The 16,725-nt window shown below is 40.2% G+C and overlaps 1 protein-coding gene across 15 annotated transcripts in view; it reads left to right on the forward strand.

Moving 5' to 3' along the window:
- SEMA6D (semaphorin 6D) overlaps nucleotides 1-16,315 on the forward strand; it is a 433,560-nt gene extending 417,245 nt beyond the window's left edge. For 7 of the 15 annotated variants that reach the window (XM_063345940.1, XM_063345941.1, XM_063345938.1 and 4 more), the window contains 18 exons: nucleotides 1,384-1,540; nucleotides 1,905-2,016; nucleotides 2,607-2,667; nucleotides 2,812-2,874; nucleotides 2,965-3,066; nucleotides 3,288-3,378; nucleotides 3,656-3,775; nucleotides 4,235-4,323; nucleotides 5,076-5,293; nucleotides 5,402-5,533; nucleotides 5,731-5,886; nucleotides 5,970-6,143; nucleotides 6,898-7,038; nucleotides 7,141-7,218; nucleotides 8,025-8,116; nucleotides 8,458-8,514; nucleotides 10,352-10,519; nucleotides 12,627-16,315. In XM_063345940.1, coding sequence (XP_063202010.1) covers nucleotides 1,432-1,540; nucleotides 1,905-2,016; nucleotides 2,607-2,667; nucleotides 2,812-2,874; nucleotides 2,965-3,066; nucleotides 3,288-3,378; nucleotides 3,656-3,775; nucleotides 4,235-4,323; nucleotides 5,076-5,293; nucleotides 5,402-5,533; nucleotides 5,731-5,886; nucleotides 5,970-6,143; nucleotides 6,898-7,038; nucleotides 7,141-7,218; nucleotides 8,025-8,116; nucleotides 8,458-8,514; nucleotides 10,352-10,519; nucleotides 12,627-13,930 — 3,267 coding nt within the window. In that variant the 5' untranslated portion in view covers nucleotides 1,384-1,431 and the 3' untranslated portion in view covers nucleotides 13,931-16,315. Of the gene's footprint in view, nucleotides 1-1,383; nucleotides 1,541-1,904; nucleotides 2,017-2,606; nucleotides 2,668-2,811; nucleotides 2,875-2,964; nucleotides 3,067-3,287; nucleotides 3,379-3,655; nucleotides 3,776-4,234; nucleotides 4,324-5,075; nucleotides 5,294-5,401; nucleotides 5,534-5,730; nucleotides 5,887-5,969; nucleotides 6,148-6,897; nucleotides 7,039-7,140; nucleotides 7,219-8,024; nucleotides 8,117-8,457; nucleotides 8,515-10,351; nucleotides 10,520-12,626 lie in introns of those variants that run through there. The other 8 variants (XM_063345945.1, XM_063345947.1, XM_063345946.1 and 5 more) reach the window with 8 other exon arrangements.
- Nucleotides 16,316-16,725: the final 410 nt, after the last annotated feature.

The following is a 16,725-nucleotide window of genomic DNA, read 5'->3' on the forward strand; positions in this document are numbered from 1 at the left end:
AGTAAAGATTACTGAAAGGTTAAGTGTTGTTATGAAGGGGGTTTTTAATTGCTTTTCAAATTATTAAATGATTAATACTTCTGAGCTTTGCTGGATCAGGCCTGGCACTTTGTGCTGCAGTGTGTACATCTCACAGCAATTCTTGAAACATTAAAATGGAAAGGCTTCTTTTTTTCTTTAGACAAAGAGCTAAATAACCGATTTCAGCAACTGCAAGGCATTGAGCTGGTGACTCAAAGCTCTGACCTGTGAATTGGGGCTGAATGAATGCCTCCAAAAGGTTGGAGGAGGGAATAGTACTATATTTGTCAGGTTTCTAATGAGAAATATGACCCCTGCCCAGACCACTTGCAGTCATTAAGGATTGCATTTCACTTTGAGATGCGTTTTCTTGCATCCTACCCAAATTGCAACTTGAGTAGTTACATTCTGCTCACTAAAATATCCCTGTGGTTTAATTGGAGAAGTTATGTTTCCCTTCCCCTCTTAAAAGCTTTGTTGTATAATGTTGTGGTGCTATCATAATATGTGCTGTATAATCTGTAGAGCACACGCCCCCCCCCCCCCCCCCCCCCAAAAAAAAAACAACCCACTGTGGAAGTCTCTGTGAAGTTGCAAGCTTTCTGCAGTAACAAATAGAATTAGGGGGAAAGTGGCATCTTGGGAACCCAGGTCAGCGTTGTGCCCCCATTTGTGTCTCTTGCCACTCTTGCAAAGCCCGTGACAAGCCCCGTCACGCTGCTGAGGCACCATTTTTGCATTTACTTTGCACACGTGTATATCACTGCGCAAGGCAAAGCATCAAGTGCCTGGTCCTGGACATAAGGTCTTTCTTTGGCAATGAGCATGTTAGGCTTAGTATTATGATGGCACAGCCTGGAAACAAGCAATAATTTTAAAACATGGCATGGATGTTCAGACAGATTGTGTGTGTCATGACGTTTTGTGGATAAGATTTAGGTATTTTACGGGGAAAGGGTTTTATTGGATGACATTTAGTGATAGAGGGGATGGAAAGAGATTGCAGTTTAATTAAAATTCTAATCCCAAGTTTGCCAGTTTTACTTGCCAGGTCAGCAGCCTGCATGTTCTGTTTGTGATTCCCGTGAATTAAATGGGCTGACAGTCGTCAGCTTCTTCGGAAATGCCTGTAAATCCAGCTAAAAATTAGCAAACATCAATATGTTTCGGAGCAGCTTTGAGTAGGGATATGTCACGCAGCAGTTTTCCATCAATGTACATACAGGAGCCTTTCATAAGCACCAATTTAGTCCACTGCTGCCAGTGCTCAAATACAAATGAAAAAGCCCCTCTTCTGCAGTAGGAAGTCACGTTTACTGTCCTGTGCTGATGAAATCTCACTGGCGTGTTCCTGTTTTCCAGGTAGTTAAACAGTGTTGCCACAAAGGTAGTGCTCATCTTTCACCAGCCATGAGGCTTCCTCTGCTTTGTGCCTCCGTGATGCTAATGAGTCTGTCCCAGTGCCGAGCTGTCAGCTTCCCTGAAGATGAGGACCCTATTAACGTTGTTGACTACCACTGTAAGTAATCTGCAAATGGTGCTAACCACTAGGGAAAAAGTTTTAATGTGGGTTTTTTTTTCTTCCTTGGGAAGTTAAAAAAAAAAGTCTGTTTTCTTTCAAATTGAAATGTGTTTACTGGCATTGTATCTTTAATAGAACGCTTAATCATTTTCTTAAAAAAGCAATCAGAAATACAGCAATAACTTCAGGAAAAAGAACATTTGCTGACATTAGCCATCTTTTTCTCATTTATATTCAAGACATTACTCAAGGAATTTAGTTTAAACCCTTCTACACCTAGTATATACAGCTAATCAATGCCATATATTGATTCTTTAGCTCTATAATCCTGAGTGATGGTGTAGCCCATTTTTACTTGCAGATTCAAGGCAATATCCAGTATTTAGAGGACGCCCTTCAGGCAATGAATCTCAGCACAGACTGGACTTCCAACTGATGTTGAAAATTCGAGACACACTTTATATTGCTGGCAGGTAATTTTCCTTCACTCAGTTCATTAGATTAAAATTCTTTTCTCTTCTGGTTTTGCGTTAATGTGTAAAATTCATTTAGAAAAATCTGCAGAATATGATAAAAATTAGAATTGGGGGAGGACATCCCAGAGAAATATACCGTATCTATGGCCAGTGCATGAAAATTGGATTTGAAGGCTGCAGTTACCGTAGTTATGCTAAAACCAATGATCAAATACTCTTTTCCCTCTTTTATATTACTGCCCCGATAAAAACCTCTCCTGATCATTTTAAACTTGGACTGACACATCAGGGATGTAGGAAGTGAGGATAACACACTTGAATATTTACAGTCGGGATTAGTCTTCAACAGAATGGAAAGTCAGAGCTGGATGGCTGGAGACTGTAGGTGCGGCCTAAGGACCACACCGATAAAAATCAAAACCACCCCACGTTTCCCATGACCGACCTTCAATTTGTATTAAACACAGGAAATCATAAGCATTTCGTAGAAGTTTCTGATCTAACACTCTAAAAATAGGTTTAGTTTATCAAAAAGAAGGCCAATGAATTAATGAATTTACTTATGTCTTTTTACTCTTTGCAAACAGGGACCAAGTTTACACTGTAAACTTAAATGAAGTTCCAAAATCGGAAGTTACTCCAAGCAAGGTGAGTAGATACAGGTGCTGGCAAGGAAGAGTTATTTTCTTTGGGTTTGATTTTATTAAGATTTTTTTTTGTGGAAAGGAAATCAAATGTTCTTTTTTGGTTTAATTTAACGGAAATTAACATGGTTCTGGTTTGATTTAACAGAAATTAACATGGAGGTCAAGACAGCAGGACAGAGAGAACTGTGCTATGAAAGGCAAACATAAAGTAAGTTTAGCACATACATTGTAGAAAAACAACACTAATATTTATTATATATGTGAAGTCTGTGATTAATACATCTTACTCTCTTTTCAGGATGAATGCCATAACTTCATTAAAGTCTTTGTTCCAAGAAATGATGAGATGGCGTTTGTCTGTGGAACAAACGCATTTAATCCTATGTGCAGATACTATCGGGTAAGAATACAGAAAATGTCATTAATCCGTTACTGGTTTTGCTTGCACTAATTTATGCTATAGCAAATACATCCACTGTGACTGGAAAGTACTTCAAGGTGAAATAAAAACAGACAGAAGCCAATGTGCTGAATTAAGTTTTCTGGAAAGACAACGTTATGCTTTTGTGCCAGTGTACAAAATAGAAATGACACTATCACCCATTTATTTTTCTTCTCCAGCTGAATACCTTAGAGTATGATGGGGAGGAAATTAGTGGTTTGGCAAGATGCCCATTTGATGCCAGACAAACCAATGTCGCCCTCTTTGCTGGTAAGAACTTTTGCTTGTAATGAGTCTAAATGATTAATGACACCAAAGGAGCCAGAGAGCTTTTAAAGCAAGCACAGGAAAGCTAAAGGTGTCATGGTGCCCCTGCTCTTAAATTTTTTAAAGGGCCTCCAAAGGATTAAAAGCTGACCTGTTAATAAATAGGTTACAACAATTTGGGGAAAAGTGGCAGTAAAGAAATGGGGAAAAATACAGGCTAGTCAGAATTCTGTAGATTATTAAAGGCCTCTTAATACCACGTTTTCAACTTCCGTTTTAGATGGAAAATTGTATTCGGCAACAGTAGCAGATTTCCTGGCAAGTGATGCTGTTATTTATCGCAGCATGGGGGATGGATCTGCCCTAAGAACAATAAAGTATGATTCCAAATGGATAAAAGGTAATTTGGGGGAGTATTTTCCCATACACATGGCAAATGTAATTTGAGTGGCACAGAGGGTCAGGTAATTCATAGCCAGCGTGCTTTACACATATGCTACAATGTCAGCATACCTGTGGCTTTCAATGCAGTATGATTACGATAAGAAAGCAGCTTAATACCAATATAGCAAAATTTTTGTTAAATACATCAATGAATGAATCTGCAGTAACAAAATACCTTAGCTGAAATGCAGTTCCTCTGAGGCCTTTTTACAGTCCATTAGCCAACATTAAAGACCTCAAGTACATTTAAGCTCCAGTGCACCCGTATTTGTACATCCTAAAGTATCTGGAAGGCTGGAGCTCATGTTAGCTGCTATGGACCTTTGGAGAAGCCGCCAAGTCACACAGCGTAGTCAGTGTCATACGCCGATTGGGTACTTCTTTGAAGTAACCTCCTCCTTGCTCTTTCTTACAGAACCACACTTCCTCCATGCCATAGAATACGGGAACTATGTTTATTTCTTCTTCCGAGAAATTGCTGTAGAGCACAATAATTTAGGCAAGGTAGGTATCGCCATGGCGAGCTGTCACGTAGCCATAAGTTGTAGCAGAATGAGATCATCCTAAAACAGCATCAGTAACAAGCACAGTTTGCAATATGAAGTATAGACTAGTACAAAGTTTGCACAGTTTTCCCATCATTATAATCTAGAGGGCTGGGGAATGGGAAGAGAAATACAACAGTGCATTCTTCTACCAAAATCTTGTTTCTGTTCTCTGTGCCTTGCCGTTAGGCAAGCTCGCTACAGGTATCTTTTGGTGTTGCTGTTGCCTTAACACTTGCGGCAAGTCATGGAAAATCTGAGGATATTTTCATGCTTATTAAAGAAACAAAAGAAAACAACACAAAAGAAGAGTTTCAAAGAACTTTCTCTAATGTCCCTGGATATTGAATAATTCAGTCATGCCAGTACAGAGTATAATGCTCATGCCTCACCACGGAAGGATATTCTATAATAAATTATTAAATCCTTTACACATGGTTAATTAAAGTCCTTAAATCTCACTAACAATATGATTTTGAAGGGAAAGAAGGGTGGGCACAAGCTGCAGAGCTGCATTTGCTTGGTGATACATTAAGATGCCTGTGCACTACAAGCTAAACTCTGTTTGCTTTCATCCTTTCTGTGCAGATAAATGGCAGCGTCATGTTAACAAAATTATCTTTGGTGGTTTATTAACAGCTCAAAAACAAGCACTGTTTTCCTTGCACTCTCAAGCCTTTCTCCCTTTTGCTTTTCTTTTTCCATTCACAGGCCGTGTATTCCCGTGTGGCACGCATATGCAAAAATGACATGGGGGGATCCCAAAGAGTCCTGGAAAAACACTGGACATCCTTTCTGAAAGCTCGTCTCAACTGCTCAGTTCCTGGGGATTCATTCTTCTACTTTGATGTTCTGCAGTCTATCACAGACATAATAGAAATCAATGGAGTCCCCACGGTTGTCGGTGTATTCACCACACAGCTTAACAGGTGAGAGATGAGCAACCTTACATCAAAGGTACTTCTCTGGTTCTCTCTTACACTGAGATTGGTGTCAATGTAGTCTGAGTTCTTGCAACTATTTTTCAAATTTTACAGCATCCCTGGTTCAGCAGTGTGTGCTTTCAGCATGGATGACATTGAGAAAGTCTTCAAAGGGAGGTTTAAAGAACAAAAGACTCCTGACTCTGTTTGGACAGCTGTACCTGAAGACAAAGTACCAAAGCCAAGGTAAAAGGTTCTTCCTTATGATGCCGTAATATTGCCCGTGTAAAGAGCTGTCTTTAAATCAGCTGCACTCTTGAGTGTCTTGTCGGGTAAAAACCAAAGCAGAGCTTTACACTTCAGCCATAAGAATGCTCATTAGCAGGCTGCCTTCTCTCATTAACTAAAATACCAAGAGGAAAACAATGTTGTTCTCTTTTCAGACCTGGCTGCTGTGCAAAACACGGCCTAGCAGAGGCTTACAAAACCTCCATTGATTTCCCTGACGAAACACTCTCCTTCATCAAATCTCATCCTTTGATGGATTCAGCCGTTCCCTCAGTCATTGAGGAGCCCTGGTTTACCAAAACACGTGTCAGGTACGACAGCATTCAAAAATAACCCATGTGAAAAGGAAAACAAGAAAACATGCTGTTAATGATAGGCCTTTTGGTCTTGCTAGGTACAGATTGACAGCAATTGCTGTAGACCACGCTGCTGGACCCTACCAGAACTACACAGTCATATTTGTTGGCTCTGAAGCAGGAGTAGTACTTAAAATCTTGGCAAAGACCAGGCCTTTTTCTTTGAATGACAGTGTGTTACTGGAAGAGATTGAAGCATATAATCATGCAAAGTAAGTATTACCAGAACACCTAAGCCCTTCGTCTAGTCCTTGGTACCTAGCTGGAAAAAATTGTAGTAAATGAAAACCAACTCATTATCACCAACATCACCACTTGTTTGTCATTTCACGGTGTTCCTCATGTTGAATAACCTGAAAATATTTGGCCGCTTGCCATTTTGCATGGGTTGAGCGAACAACCTAATTCCACTCCAGTGACGTCAGTGATACAGTCTAAGTCTTCCACAAATAGATACACTTCTTCCTGAAAATGAAACGTCAGAACTGTCTGCTGTTGTTAAAAAGAAATGATGTGAGCTTATCTTGAGGGTTTCTCAAGAGTGACCAATAATGTATAAACTACATCTAATCATTTTAAACTTGTTTATTCTGGCACAAAGAATTTGGGAATGGAAGTGTTCCAATTAGACTCTACAGTGTCCAGTACAGGACTCCTGTTCTGCTCTGTCGAGATACTTACGCCAACTGAGAGAACAAAGAAAATGGATTTGGATTTTTTTTCCTGCATAGTTCAGTGAAATTGTCACCTAGCTGTAAATAAGAGCCAGAAATCGGCATTTGATAACCCATAGGTTTGTTTAGAAAACACAGCAAAGACCACTAAGTTACATTTATATATGTAAAAAGTCTCCTTTCAGTATCTACACAGACAATAAATAAATAAAATGTTTGCAGTGTAAGCGCTGCACAGAGTACTACACTACAGCTACTAAAATAATGGCCTCCCTTTATTTTTGCTGAACAGGTGTAATGGTGAGAGCGAGGAGGACAGAAGAGTCATTTCCCTTCAGCTGGACAGGGACCACCATGCTCTGTTCGTGGCATTCTCCAGCTGCGTCATAAGAATTCCTCTGAGTCGGTGTGAGCGTCACGGGTCATGTAAAAAGTACGGCCCCGTTCCTGAACCTCCCCCTTAAAGGAAGGGCACCAACATCTCTTGGGAAGGAAGTAAAAAATGCATGATTTTTTGGGGTTTTTCTCTTGCAAGGGCATGTATTGCTTCACGGGACCCATACTGTGGCTGGTTAGACCACGAGACATGTGGAAGAGTGACACCAGGCATGCTGTAAGTACTGCTTTTCAAATTAGCCCAGCGTCTCTACATATGCTTTATAGACCACAGGAGCTCATATCCTCTCGCCGTTCCTTGGACTCAATTAATAAATCTCCAGTTTTTAGGGATGTTTTTTCAGTGCACTGTATACGTAAGAGAACAGAATGCTAAAGTCTGACCTAATTCTGCAGTCTCTAGGTGAAGACTTATTTTCAGTGGGCGTTCTACATGTGGGGGGGAGGACAAGCAGACCTGTAGGAAGAGCAGTTTGGAAGCAGGAAGGCAAGAAATTGCTGCCTGTGAACCTGAGCAGCTCGGAGAGGACAGTACACAGTATCCCCTCCCAGGCGTGCTCACGGACAGGGCACGGTCAATTGCAAAAATAAAAGCACAGGATTCACAGAGGGAAAAGAGTAAGATTTTGCCTCCGCGCTGGAGCTTGGGTGATCTATATGCATACCAAAGGCGTTTTGCACAAATCAAGTCTGTAATATATAGTGCATTAGCAGCTGGATTGTAAAAAGAGGCCTTTGTAGCGGGCCAGTGCAAACTTTAACTAGTATAATTGGATGGTTGTATCTAAAACCAAGAGCACACCCAATGTAGAAGACATGATGAACTTGCTGAAAAAAGGGGTTTTTTTTCTATTTCCTGGCATAAGCACGTACATAGAGTTTTAAAGCCTGGTTATAACTAACTTGAGCATTTTGTAAAATAATTTTTGGGGCCGTACACTAGCTCTTGTATGTACTTGCATTTGCTGCTTCCAGAAAAAAAAAAATCACCATTTGTTTCCCTACTAATACTGTTAATTGCAGGTTCTCTTTGTTTGTTTCATACAACCACAGCACCGGAGGATATGTACAAGATGTCGAATACGGCAACACAGCGCAGCTTGGGGACTGCCATGGTAAGGCATAGTCATTGCTGCTCGTTTGTGATGTCTCAGCAGTAGTCTGTGGCCACGCCTCATGGATGTTAAATTTATGATGAGCTTTTCAGTAACATGATGAACACGTCGCCTGGTGTTCCTGTGAATGTTCACAAAGCTGAGCTTTTTGGTCCTGGGTGGCAGAGTTTTGTCTTTCCTTCACCAGTTTACAACTGTTTGGGGTCTACAGCAAAGTATTGAAGAATTTCTTTTTTGTAACCAGTAATATTTTAGTTTTTGTTTTCCATTACTCAGGTTTGAGATTTTTTACTTTCTTTTTGTTACTTTTTACTGATTACTTGTTCCTTTAATTCTTTTAGAAATTTTGCCTACTACAGCTACACCAGATTACAAAATATTTGGCGACCCAACATCTGGTTAGTTTTTTTTAATTTTTTTGAATTAATGACCTTTACTTTCCTTCAGTTCAGCATTTTCAGCCCTTTTTTCCTTCCTTTTGCACAGTTGGCAATCCTCCATTTTTGTGCTTTTACTCATGTTCCCACCGATGGTAAAGATAGTCAGACTCTTCTCACTCAGCACTTCACCCTGTGTAGCCGCATGTTAACAGCTCATTATTTATTGAGACATCTTTTATTAAAGAGCCTGATTAACATAGATGACATCTTCACTGCACGAAAGTCCACTAAGCTTTACTCTTTATCCCCAGCCATGCATTTGTGAATGCCCCTATTGGTCATCTCTAGCAGATGAATGGCAGAATTTCATCATCTTCCTCCTTGCCTCTCCTTGCCTCTTTTCCTTCTTTCCCAGCAAGCTTTTTGCACAAATACACATTGTCTAAAATGTGTATTTCTATATTTTTGAAATGTTCTAAGTAGCTTGTGCTAATGGAAGAAATTTAACATCACAAACTGCGTAGTTGTATGAGGACTTGTGTAGACAAAGGTGGCTTAGAAACAGCTTTATGCGATGTTGTCAGATGGACTTTCACATCCTTTTCTCCTTCAGAGATTTTTCTAGTTGTGTTTTCACCATCAGCCCCTGGTGTTCAGGGAGGCAGGAGCCAGTGCTCCTCTGTTGAACTCAAAAGCAGAACCTGCGTTGACTTCAACAGGAGCAAGACCGTGCCCTTATTTTCCAGTCTTGGTCTCTGCTTTCAAACCAAGGGACTGACAAATATGAAAATAATCTATTTGTATGTTAACTTTGTAAGAGTGCAGCAAAACCAAGAACATTATTTTGTGTTTTGGTTTCTGATGATATTTGCACTTCTGTACCTTGACAAGAAGTAATGTTTGAGACAAATATTTTGCAGATATATTTACCCATAATGTAAGTTAGAGACTCAAGAAAGCAAAACAAACCAAAACTGTGTTACATGGAAATGCTGCCTCGCTTGCATGAGTGTTTACTTTATCAAGTGAATTTTCAAAGCGATACTTTAGGACACGGATGCAACTGAACCTTATTTTCAAGTCCTGAATGAGTGTGTGCTTTTGAAGTGCATTCTCAGTCAGATCTCGAGTCATAGATGTTCATGCCTAAACCTACGGGGACAGTGAACACAAAATAGTTGAGTGTGCAAAGTAGACTTTGGATTGTAAACCCAATTTGACGTGTTCCCTCCTCATATGCATTTTCACATAGACTGTGGTGGTTCTGTTCAGCAAACGTACTGCAGAGGAGCCGGAATCTATGCAACATTGTTCCTTAGGAACCATTACAAAATAGAGGTTAAAAACATTCCTGTCATCCCCACCTGTAGAAATGGCTCATTCAGCACTTCTTGGTGTACCATAATAGCACTAATGGAGCTGATCTGGTTTCTCAGGCGTAACCTGTCATGACTGTGTATCTTTCCAAGTAACTTCTTTTTTTTTTTGAAGATGTTTAAAAGGCAGCCAAGTATGTTGTCTCCAGTGAAGAATATAGCAATTAAGTAGAATCAGTTTTGCTTTTCACCTCCACCAGTTGCTTACTTTAACTTTTGCACCGCTTTCATGTTTGACTTCTCTGGCTTTTTGGCTAGCAGCCGTTGATGTTTTAATGTATTTTTTTTTGTACTTAAAGTTTTGAACCAATTGATTTTAATCATCCCTCTGTACTTCTGCAGAGTGTAGGGGGTCACATTTTGCTCTGACGCATAACTCCCATTAAATGCTGTCTCCAGCTGTAGCTTAGTTGTGCCATGAAACAGTGAGGAAAGCCTGACTGTAATACACATTAATAAAAATCTGTTTGCCATCACAGACATGGAGTTCTCCTCACCTTCCATTACCACAATGGCAAGTATCCCAGTTATATCACCTAAAGTGATTGGTTCCTGGAAACCTAAAGTGACTGGCTCTCGGAAATTTGTAGTTCAAGATGACCCAAACACTTCTGATTATTCTGATCCATTATCAGGTGTCCCAAAGGGTAAGGCCTTACCAGGGAATACATTGCGGCTGAATGGAAACCTGATAGTCTCAGCATTGTCTAAGGCTTAAATGTAACAGCCATGATTGTTAGGCTATATTTTACACCCATTTCCTGTGAATATGCGCACAGTGCAATCATGTTTTTCATACCTACTTATCCGGTGTACAAAGTGCTGCTTAGAGCTTATAATGGGAAACACAGATAATAAGCTCAGCCTTTTATTCCTGGGGTGCTCCAAAGCGCCCATTGAAATCAGTGGGAGTTCTGGATGCATTAAAAAAATTACATTCAAGACCTGTCTGCACCTCTGGTGGTTGCTTTCAAACCAGTCTAGTTGGGGTAAGACTATTAGTCCTCATGAATGGTTGCTTACAAGAGCTTCATGAGGGTTTTTTGTTTGGTTTGTGGGTGGGGTTTTTTGGGGGGAGGGGGAGGAACAGAAAACAGAGCACAGGTCTGTGACAGATCCTTGCATTAAATGGGGCACATCCCAAACTCTGCCCGCCTGTAACGTGTTGCTGAAGAACGTGGGTCAGATCTGAGTAAGGATGTGCTGAATTTTTATTCTCTGGATCTGAGCAACACTTTCCAGTACATAGACACACATGGGTTTCAAGCCAAACACAAAAAAGAACCATATTCTGCCTGTGATTCATCTTCCTGTAGCCATTCTTTCAGCTAAGTGAACCTTTGATTAGGCTCTTTTACAGCAACAAAGACTTTAATTCAGTAGGACTATTGCAGTCAACCAGAGAATCGAGAAGCTTCCAATCCCATAACCAAAACTTAACAGAAGGCTTCGTCAGTACACAGAATAGCCAGGTGACAGACATGTTTGCACAATTCTGTATTTACTGAAAATCTCACCAGCCAAAACCCATTCGTGTGTTATTGCCATTCGCCAAAACGTATCAGGTTTCCTATCAGCCATTACGGCAGTGCATTTGTCATTTTAATTTGTTGCAGTTATTTTCCATTTTGCTATGTTATCATTTGGTCTTGGTTCTGAATCGCATTTTGTGTCATAGCTATTAGCGAACTTTACTCATGTTTTCTTTCTTCTTCTGCACAGTGCCATTAAAACCTGTAACCCTGAACATTAACAATGTTCAAAGGCCTTGCCTCTAACAAAAGTGAATCTGTTCCTTCCCTTTTGCTCTTTCAATTTAACATCCCTTGGGATAGTTAACAGAATTACTTTCATTAAAAACTAACGTTGTCTTAGCTGCAAGATGTCTGTGGTTGCTTTAAAAATCTCAAAAAAAAAAAAGGGAGCTTGTTAATACACAAATAAAAAACTAATCCAATATTCAACTTCTTGGTCTAAGCTAAAAGTTTTCTAAATTTTAACATTCTCTAATGACTTAACCTTGCAAGTTGTTTTTTTTAAATGTTATACAAGTATTTATGTTCATTATTGATTAAAAAAAGAAAAGAAAAGAAAAATTAGTGCTCTAATAGAATGACATAGTCTTGAACTTCAAAAATTGTACACTTCTCTAATGCAAGGTGTGCCGCTCCAAGGCTACCAACCTATGGATGTATTAGCTCAGAACTTTTGCACCGTATTACATTAACGTGGTTATAACAATGCAGTATATGCATTATACAGTTTTACACAACATTTGCATAATCCCATCTCTCTTTTGATACTGATTTATGAGTTGGGCAGAAAATTAAGAGAGAGATCCATCCATGAGTTATTAATTGCTGTCTGGCCCAGTAGCACCTTCTAACCTCAATTTTCCAGCAGAAATCATTAATGTTAATAACATACAGGCCCCTATTTGCGAGCCTTTAAGGAAATTTGAGGACACCCTAAACTGAACATGAGGAGAGAAGCTTTGACGAGCATTCCTCATTATCAAAAAAAAATGGATGGTCTTCATTTAGACTGATCAATGCGCATACAGTCATTTTTATTTATAAAATTGTTTGCGTTCACCAGTGCTGTGGATCGCAGGATCCAACCGAGTTACAGCAAGACCAGGCCCAGAGCACTTACAAACATTGATAGACATTTCCCTGAGGGAGGCCACCTTCTTCTGAAATTTATCAGTATGAAGTACGTGTAGATTTACGATATACCGCATGTCTTTTGCAGGTGTAAGGTGGGAAGTACAATCAGGAGAGTCCAACCAAATGGTACATATGAATGTCCTAATCACTTGTGTCTTTGCCGCTTTTGTCCTGGGAGCCTTTATTGCGGGAGTGGCCGTTTACTGTTACCGGGATATATTTGTACGGAAATCCAGAAAAATACACAAAGATGCAGAATCGGCTCAGTCCTGTACTGACTCCAGTGGGAGCTTTGCTAAACTGAATGGGCTGTTTGATAGTCCCGTCAAGGAATATCAACAAAACATTGATTCACCCAAACTTTACACAAACCTGTTGACGAGCAGAAAGGAGTTGCCACCAAACGGTGATACGAAGTCCATGATGATGGACCACAGGGGCCAGCCTCCGGAATTAGCTGCGCTTCCGACTCCTGAATCTACACCAGTTCTTCAACAAAAGACCCTGCAGGCTATGAAAAGTCAGTCGGACAAACCGCATAGTAACCTCAATGCTTCACGAAAGGAAACCCCACTAAAAAGCCCTCAGTTTTTCCCTTCCAGTCCTCCACCCCACTCGCCTCTAAGTCATGGACATATTCCTAGCGCTATCGTTCTTCCCAATGCTACCCATGATTACAACACATCTTTCTCAAATTCTAATGCGCACAAGGCAGACAAAAAGATGCAACATATTGATCATCCCCTTACAAAACCATCCAGCAAAAGAGACCACAGGAGATCTGTTGATTCCAGGAACACCCTGAATGATTTTCTGAAACACTTAAATGAAACTACTAGTAATCCCAAAGCAATTATGGGAGATATTCAAATGGCCCACCAGACTTTAATGCTGGATCCAATGGGAAATATGTCTGAGATCCCACCTAAGGTTCCCAACAGGGAGGCATCTTTATACTCTCCTCCATCAACTCTTCCGAGAAACAGCCCCACAAAACGAGTGGACGTTCCCACCACTCCTGCGGTACCAATGACCTCTTTGGAAAGGCAGAGGGGTTATCATAAAAATTCTTCGCAAAGGCACTCAATATCTGCCCTTCCTAAAAACTTAAACTCACCAAATGGTGTTTTGTTATCCAGACAGCCTAGTATTAACCGTGGGGGGTACATGCCTCCCACAGCAGGCACAAAGATGGACTACATGCAAGGGACGCCTGTCAGCGTTCACCTCCAGCCTTCCTTGTCCAGGCAAAGCAGTTACACAAGCAACGGCACCCTTCCTCGTACGGGAATAAAGAGGACACCCTCCTTAAAACCCGACGTGCCACCAAAACCCTCATTTGTTCCTCAGACAACTTCAGTCAGACCACTGAACAAATACAGTTACTAGGACATGTCTGTGCTAAAAATGAGTGTGGCGTTGACCTGTACAGGTTGTGAGATGATGTGGTAGACACATACGACAGAGACTCGCTTGTTATTAAAGAGAACAAAGTGGCCAAAGAAACTGTCTGTACTGCAGCAACATCTGTGTCTTGCCACATGTAGCTATAGCAAGACTTCGTGTACTTGCTGAGAGCAAACACAAAAAACAAAGGAAAGTGCTGGTCATTACATTTCTTTTGTTTGGAGCTAAGGAGACATGTAGCACAATGGGGTGGGGGCTACTTTACTGTTCTAAATAGCTAAAAAACAAGTTCGTGGGAAAAAAATCAGTACGCAAATACTTGAAAAATGGGTTCCATTTTAGACTGCCATTAAGCGTGGTCCTTCCCATTAAATGTGAACATTTTAATATGTATGCATTCACCTTGCCTCTTGCACAAATGTCAGAAAATGGTAATGTCTCAATGAATATCTGGGTTAATAATCAATTTGCTGGAATTCAGTCTCTGGCCCGACTGTAGCATTATTATTTTTTTCTCTCCATGTGTGTGGCATTTCGTTTGTGCCACAGATAAAGCTGTGCGTGTGTGTGGATGTGCGTGTGTACTGTACACACTAGGATGTACTTAGATTCCCATTGCATCTTTTATGCTATGGAATTGTTTACATTGAGCATGACTGAACAAACAGATGACTCTGCCTTCTGCAGCCCGTTGGGTTCAGTTTGGAGACAGCTAAGGATGAACTGCGCATCTCTGCCAGCCTTCCGAATGGTAACGCCTTGATGAAATAGTCACCCAGTGAAAGAGTGCAGCTACGTTTAATTCTTCATAACTCTGTTATGCTGCTATTGATTCAGAGCTGTGCATTTCAAATCTAGTGTTTTGGGCTGGAACGGGGGAGTTTTACTGTGTTTCCACAGTGCCTCCATCCAATACCTGGCCACTGTGAACTTGAGCCCCTGTACTTCTCATTGAGGGCAGCTAATAATCAATTCACTTGGCAAAGGCCTGTGTAACTAGAGAAGGTTACGTTTTTGTTGCATTTAATAATGCCCTACACGCTGATAGACTCTTGTCAATAAAAAAGAAGAAACATTAATTGGCCTGGCAGAAGCAGTCTGTGAAAACTCAACAGTAGTGCAATCAATTTGTTTTTGTTGTGTAATGTAAGGTTTTTTTCCAAAGTCATGCAGGTAATGACAATATTCTGTAAATATTATGTGTGAGTTTACCTGAATCTGTGCATTTTGTGCCTTATTCATGCAAATGATAAAAGTACTAAAAATAAAAAAAAATCTGTCAAGTGTTCTCACTATAGCACATATCTCCCGAGTGCCAGTTGTAAAACCTCTCAACAGCACCCAAAAAAAAAAAAAAGAAGAAAGATAAAAAGCAAGAATAATTAATGGTAACTAAAGGCAGCCTACAATCCAAGAAGACAGCAGCATTAAATCACCTTACCATGATAAACATTCCACTCCAGCTCTCCGAAGGATCAAACAGTTATAATGTGAAATCAAATGAGGTTTCTAGGGTAATGGAACACCTGCTAAAGTTGTGTAAGCTATTTAGTAGGTTTTACAGTATCCACTTGCAGCTGATGTTCAACACAGATGGCTGGTTTAGCTTGCAAACTACACACTACCACATTGTTTATTGAGCATAACTATAGAAATAACCATGGCAGAGGAATATTCATGAATTAGCGGGACAAATAACTGCAATGGGTTTCAGAGACGGTAGAGATTTATATTACGTGTTCAAAGGGGAGAAAAGGTTAGTCACTGAAAACTGGATCTCTGTTATGGAACAAAGGGTAGAAGTAGTCATTTTTTTCTTGTAAGGCTGTAAGGGACATTTATTTCCTGAGACCTCTGGATCCAAAAATCAATGATCTCTCTTCCTAAACACTTCTGTCTCGCAACTAAAACACTACAGATTAATAACTATTAAAAATATACTCGGTTGTCAAAAGACACAAACTGATCCGAATTCACTTTACAAATATTAATTAATACAGACTTGTGTGAAACCGAAAGATAAATGTATGTGAACCCTGATAACCTCCTGTAACATTGTGCTGCCTTGTAGATGGTAATGTGAGTTCTCTCAGTATTTATGTAGAAATTTCTAACATTCAACCTAGTCCTTATTCTGTTAATTTAATAATAAAAGATGCTTTATCCATTTGTGCAAAGGTAAACGCAGATTGTATCTTTTTTAATGGTACGGCATAAAAAAAGTAACCTTTAAATGAAGCTGCTCTATACTATAGAGTACTTTAACATGTATAGATATCTTGTAAACTTGTATTGTGGATGTGTAAATAATACGTTCTTTGGGTTTTTAACACCGCATGTAAAGTCAAAATAAAATATTCCAATGTACTGTGTGTCTAATTTCATTATTAGCTAAGCTAGTGTGAGGTGCGTTGTTGTTGAGATTACAATAGAGGAAAAACCCTGCTCGCCTTTAATAGCTCTGTGAAGAAGGCGCAGAGCCATCAGCCTTTCATCAGCCTTACAGGGGACTTGCAGAGGTGGACGGCGACACACCCAGGTGTCCTTCCATTTTCATTGCAGCCACATGTTGATGCACATGTTCTTGAGGGAGAGTGAGTGTCTGTTGATGACTTTCAGCCTCCTGAGTTAAATATAAACCATCAAAGTAACGCACGGAGTGGGAGAGTACAGCACAGATCGGGGTTGCCCATAGACACACGGACAGATGCGCTCAATTTGGAAATAGGTAATACACGCCCATATGAAGCCCTCACTGGAGTTTGATCCAGGTTTCA

Source organism: Chroicocephalus ridibundus, chromosome 9 (assembly GCF_963924245.1).
Source record: "Chroicocephalus ridibundus chromosome 9, bChrRid1.1, whole genome shotgun sequence".
NCBI classification, from domain to species: Eukaryota; Metazoa; Chordata; class Aves; order Charadriiformes; family Laridae; genus Chroicocephalus; species Chroicocephalus ridibundus.